The 6000-nt window shown below is 37.7% G+C and overlaps 1 protein-coding gene across 1 annotated transcript in view; it reads left to right on the top strand.

The window, feature by feature from the left end:
• The first annotated feature begins 533 nt into the window (after positions 1-533).
• STXBP5L (syntaxin binding protein 5L) overlaps positions 534-6000 on the top strand; it is a 288793-nt gene continuing 283326 nt past the window's right edge. The window contains exons 1-2 of the mRNA XM_031680678.2: positions 534-629; positions 1737-1933. Coding sequence (XP_031536538.1) covers positions 1745-1933 — 189 coding nt within the window. The 5' untranslated portion in view covers positions 534-629; positions 1737-1744. The remainder of the gene's footprint in view (positions 630-1736; positions 1934-6000) is intronic.

The raw sequence follows: 6000 nt of genomic DNA, 5'->3' as shown, positions 1-6000 counted from the left end.
GAGGTGATAAACTGCAAAACACTTGACCAGTTCACAATGTTGCCAGAGTCAAACCTAGAGAAAACCTTCCTGCAGCCTCGGACTCAAGGCGCCCAAGTTCGTACGCTTCGTGGCATTCTATTGATTCACACTTGCGTCCTTCAACAGGTAGCGCCAATTACAGCCCCCAAAGCACGGCCCCCCAGCATACTGGCCAGTACCGCTGTCAATCAAATACTTTACCTACCTTTCTAAATTTTCCCCTCCCCCTTTCATTGGCTCTTCCTTCGACCTATCCCTAAATTTCTTCCGCGCCTCGCGACCTCGGAACTTGGCCTTTTGGAGCCTAGGATTGGAGCCGAGGCTACTCCCGCCCTTTGACATCCCAGAGCTCTCCGCTCCTTTCGCGGAGAAGGAGGGGCTGGGCGAGCGAGGGGGTGGCTCGGGGGCGGGGCTTGCCTCCCACGGCGGGAGGGCGGAGCCTGCGGTGGAGGTTGCCTGCTCCGTTAGGACCCTGGAGAGCGCTGGGCGCCGCGACCAGAGGGACTGGAGAAGCGGCTGGAGCCGGGAGGGACCGACGCCTGCGAGCCCGCGTCCTTCCGCACCCTCTGTTTTCCGGGCTGGCAGGCGGCTCGTGGCGGCTGAGGAAGGTGCCTAAGTCGAGAGTCAGATAGTCATCCTTCTGGGACGCCGACGCCGCCGTCCAGCCGCGGCTCCCTCACACCTGTGTGTGTTTGTGCGCGTGAGCGCTCGCGCGCGAACGTCTCCGTGAGGGTGTTTGTGTGTCCACCGGATGGGCGCGCGAATGTCTGTGTGAGGGTGTTTCTGTGTTCGCGCGCCCAAGGGCGAAAGCCCCTTGTCTAGGCGCTTAGCCCGGCGAGTGACCGCCGGAGCGGCGGCTCTGCTCGCCCAGCAGGCTGAGGCGGGACTCGGCCGCAACCGTCGCCGCCTCTGCCTCAGGTCCCCCGCCGTGCTGCGGGGAGAGCGGACCGGCGGGCGAGCGCGGCGGCAGCTGCGGGCAGAGCCGGGCGGGAGGTTTGGGTGGGAGGGGAGAGAAGGGGGGGTAGAGACGCGGGGAAGGAAGGGGAGGAGGAGGGAGAAGCCAAGGCAGCCGGCGACGCCGCTCGCCTTTCCCGTCGGCTGTTGCGTTGGGTCACCCACAGTTGCTTTGGGGTCTGGGCTGTTCCTTGTGGGGAATGGAAAAAGGCCTCCCTGCATTTCCTACTGAGAAAAAGGGAGCGTTGAAGATGATGAGGGAGAGCCCAGAAGGTGGTGGCAGAGTAAATACCAGCTTTCCCCCCCACTTCCCATCATTTTTCTGAAAATAAGATACTGTGAGCTCAGCCTTTAGGAGGAAAGCCCGCCTTTCAGAGAGAGAGAGTCTTGGTCTCTTGGCCCCTGGTTTGATTGTATAATAACGATGATATAATGCTAATGACGATGATGACACTGCCTTTTATTTTTACCGGAGTGTTGATAAAGCGTAGCTACAGCTGGGGATAAAGCCCTTAAAAAATTGATGTATGAGGAGGAAATACTGTTGCTCTCGGAGTTGTCTTTAAATTTTTATTTTTGAAGGATATGCTTTTTAGAATTAAAATTTGATAAACTGAAGGCTTTTTTTTTTTTTAATCATTTAAAGCCAATGCTCGTAAAATGGGGACTGGCTACTGCCATGACTGATGAAAAACTAAACACTTTTGCCCTCGTACAGTTCTCTGTGTTTAAGTCACCCTTTCCTTTGAATTTCTCAACAGTTTTTGAAATGAAGAAGTTTAATTTTCGGAAAGTTTTGGATGGCTTAACTGCCTCCTCCCCTGGCAGTGGTAGCAGCAGTGGCAGTAACAGTGGTAGTGGGGCTGGAAGTGGTTCCGTGCATCCAGGAGGGACTGCAGGGGTTCTCAGAGAGGAGATTCAGGAAACCTTGACTTCAGACTATTTCCAGATTTGTAAGGTAAGTTTCGAATTGGCTTAAAACTTGTTATTTCTTTATTTTGCTGCTGTGAGGAAATACACACATTAGGTTCTGGAAATTGTTGAGATGCCAGTATCAATCTGGTGCAGAGAATTCTGTGAGTAGGTCAGTTTGAATTAATAGAGCTATTCTAGGCATCAACGTCAGCATCAACTTAAAAAACAATGATAGTTTAGAGGGGAATAAGCAAACATAAAAAGTAGAATCTTCAAGATAATATTAAGGCCCAACTGTGGACTTTTTATTGTAATATTTATGTATGAGTAGTAAATGGAAGGAGAAAATCATCATTCTGGTTAATCCTGTACTGTCATTCAGAGAAATGAATTTTATTTCATTATTCAGTATAAAATGATTAAAGGTATTAAGATGTTGCTAGAATTAAGTAGGCAATAGCTAGGTAAATATATTCATTTTTAAAGACCTAATAGTATTGTTTAAAATTCTGAATAAAAATACCCCCGGATTCTTAAATTCTTAATAAACAAACAAACAAATGCCAAATGGGCTTAATAGTTAAGAACTTGTAATACTTGTAAGAACTCAAAAACAGCCTATATTCTGGTTTAGTGAGGAAACATTTTAGGTAATTATACTGTAATGTTGAACTTCTAATAAAAAACTAAAAATAGATATTCTGATGGGGGGAGATGAGAATTTACCAAACAAGCATTATGTTAATATAGAGAGATATTGTTATATTTTCTGACACAAAGTTTTTTATAATTTTTATTGTCCTTTTTTGGGGGTAGTCTCGGAATGTCATGTGCAATGAAAAAGTTACCAAGTCATTCATATGATGCAGATATTGTTTTATAATTGTATTTTAATACATGAGAAGAAATAGTAAATTTTTGAAATTATAGAATTAAGTGTTTAATTTTTAATATTTCAACACAAATTTTTTGAAATTAAAATTATTTTTATAGTAAACAAATTATGTATAAAGGGAAAGTTTCAATTTTTGCCTTAGTTTCTGTTCCCAGTAGGGTTATAAAAACATTAAATGTATAATTATTAAAATATTATAAATTAGTTTACATAAAAGCAAGTTCATTTAGAATTAGGTTAGATATACAGATTTGATTCTAATCTACCCTGTGAAATCTATATACAATACAGTTTTGTATACAAAGGTATATACAATTTTGTCCTCACTTTGAAATAATAGATATTTTGTCAAATTAGGGAGGAGCTTAATAGTGGTCATGAGGCAAATGTGTCCTGGAGGTCAAATTTGAACTGCTCAGCAGGGGAATTATGCCCTAATTCTGTAATCTTTGACGTATTAGTATTACCATTCCAAGACTCTGAAAAGATTTCCAAATTCTCTCAGTTCATGAATGTCATAGTGATGCAGGAGAGTTTTAGTAGAGGTAAAATTGATATAGAAAAGATAAATTTCTGAAACAGAATGGCATGGGTCTGTTGAGTTTATAAAGCTGGTAGAGAAGGTATTAAGTAAAACATTTCAGGGGAAATGGGTGAATGATGCAAGAGAGGAAAATGGGGTATATAATCTCCTTTCTATTTATTCAGACAAAAAAGTCATACAAAGTGGCGGAAGTTAAATATGTACTACTTCAAAAACATATGGTATGGTAGGAAAAACACTGGCCTAAGAATCAGAAAATTTATATTTATTTAATGCTCTACCACTTTCTAGCCATATAGTCTTCGGCAAGACATTTATCTGCCTTGATACTTGATTTTCTCATCTGTAGTATGGTAATAAGTATTTCTGTTCTTACCTAAGAGGGTTGCTGGGAAGATCAATAAGACAAATTAGGTGAAGGCAGTGTATAAGTTGGAAAAGGCAATGAAATATATGTTTATATTATTGTTAAAGTTTTAAAATAACTTTGTTCTTGGTGGAATGACTATAAGTAGTGGGTTATAAAATATTAGATAACAATTTATAAAGAAATTATATGGATAGATAGCTATATGAGCTAAACACTAATAATAATACTGAAATCTTAATGGGGAAAGTACTATGACATTTTTGGATAGGAATATAGTTAACTTTAAAAAGTGGTTGTATGACTTTAGGTTATCTGGACTGTAATAAAATATGTAAAGATGGATTAAGGAAATTTCAAAATTAAAACTGTTACTAAAGTGGGGAATTCATTTGGAATCACTGATTAAATATACAAAGAACATTCTAATCTGAGTACTAAGCAGTTGGTATCTTCTGAGTACTTCTACCTTTTCAACATGGCCAAAATTAAAGTATAAATGTAGAATGTGCTCTTTTGAAAACCATTTTCCTCTTTATTATTTGATCAGTCATCAAGTCCTATGTATTCTATTTCCTTAGTATTTCTACAATTTATTCCCTTTTCACCATCTCCAGTACTTGTTCATTCTGTCATATTTTCTTGCTTGGTCTCTTGAAATCACTTCCTAACTGATCTTGTCACCTCTTGTTTTACCCTGTTCCAATTCATTTTGTTACAATGATGATTATTTCTAAATTATAATGTTAATTATGTCATTTTTTCCTGCTAAAAATTCTGTTGGTTTCCCTAGAGCAGTGATGATCTAAAAAAAATATTATGTGAAACCACAGTAAATAACATCTATTAAAACAAATAAATATGGTACTTTATTGGCATACATTTAAAAAATAAATTATAATCAATTATTCAGCCCCACAGGAGAGTCTGATATACAGTTAGTCAGTATTGAGAACCAGTATAGTTGGTACTTGATATACTTTATCAATAAAGTAGCATATATATGGGTAGTTGGTTAGTTGAAGAGATTAAAGCATAAAGTCATTAATAATGCTATATCTTAAGCATTTTATTTTTTAATGTTTTTTCTTCCTTTTTTAGTTTTAGGTGGAATTATTACAGTTCAACTGCACATATACATTATATTACATGTAAATACATATATACAATATACTGCACATTTTTTTTAGTTTACATATATGTACTGATCATTGTTTCTAAGCAAAAATTAGAGCTTTAGCTTTTTAAACTTACATAGTTAACAAAGGAATAAAGCCAACTACAAAATAAGAATCAATAAAATGCGGTAATCCAATCATAAAGGACAGTCAAATGTGCTTACACATATTCAAGAAATCAATCATCTAAGTTATAAATAATAAGTAGTTCATTTGTGTCCTTATTATTATTTTTTTAGGTTCCTCATCTAAATGATGTCATGTGGCATTTTCCCTTCTCTTTCCCACCCACTTCATTTAGAATGACGATCCTCAGGTCCATCCATATTGCTGCAAATGGCATTATTTTCTTTTTTATTTAAGCATTTTATTTTAACTGAAAATACAACTCTGCATCAATTTACAAATCTTTTGATAAATGACAGATTTCTTTTATTGAGTATTGGTTCTCTGATTGGAGTTCTGTGTGGACTTCTCATCCACAAACCATCCCAAATTCATTATCTGCAATCGTCAGTTTTAGTTTGTTTAAAGTAGAATAAGGACTTATATGCTTTTGGAGGAAACTTAAGTATCAAATGAGATACACACACACACACACACACACACACACGTATACATATATTTATCACTGTATAAGTGGAACTTAAGACTTCATGTAGTTTTTATATGTTGTAATAGTTCTTCAAATACATCTCTCCTATAAATAAAAACATATTTCAACAAACAAGTAAATTCTAGATGATATGTAACACCTGACAATTTATACCCATGTGTGTATAATCTCAATGAATAGATATATATATATATACAGACATATACAAAATATGGATGAACATATGTATATATGTGTGTGTATGTATTTTCTAGATATATTTTATGTTCATCCCTGTAGTTAACTGGCCCATACCTAATTAGTCTGGGAGCAGGAGAGTATGAGTATTCTAGCTAGAGAATTTCCTAGTTTTAAGCATTTAATGAACCATTAATATCAATCTATGTTTTATGAAGAGAATGGAGAGTTATTGTTAATCTAGTAAGTTGGTTAAATTAAAATGAGCTTCATCTGTAAGATATCCCATTTGACCTTCATAACAGTACTATAAAGAAGTCAAGGAAAGTGTTA

Source organism: Vicugna pacos, chromosome 1 (genome assembly GCF_048564905.1).
Source record: "Vicugna pacos chromosome 1, VicPac4, whole genome shotgun sequence".
Lineage (NCBI taxonomy): Eukaryota > Metazoa > Chordata > Mammalia > Artiodactyla > Camelidae > Vicugna > Vicugna pacos.
Note: the sequence above shows the minus strand (reverse complement) of the source record. Positions and strands in the feature narration are given on the sequence as shown.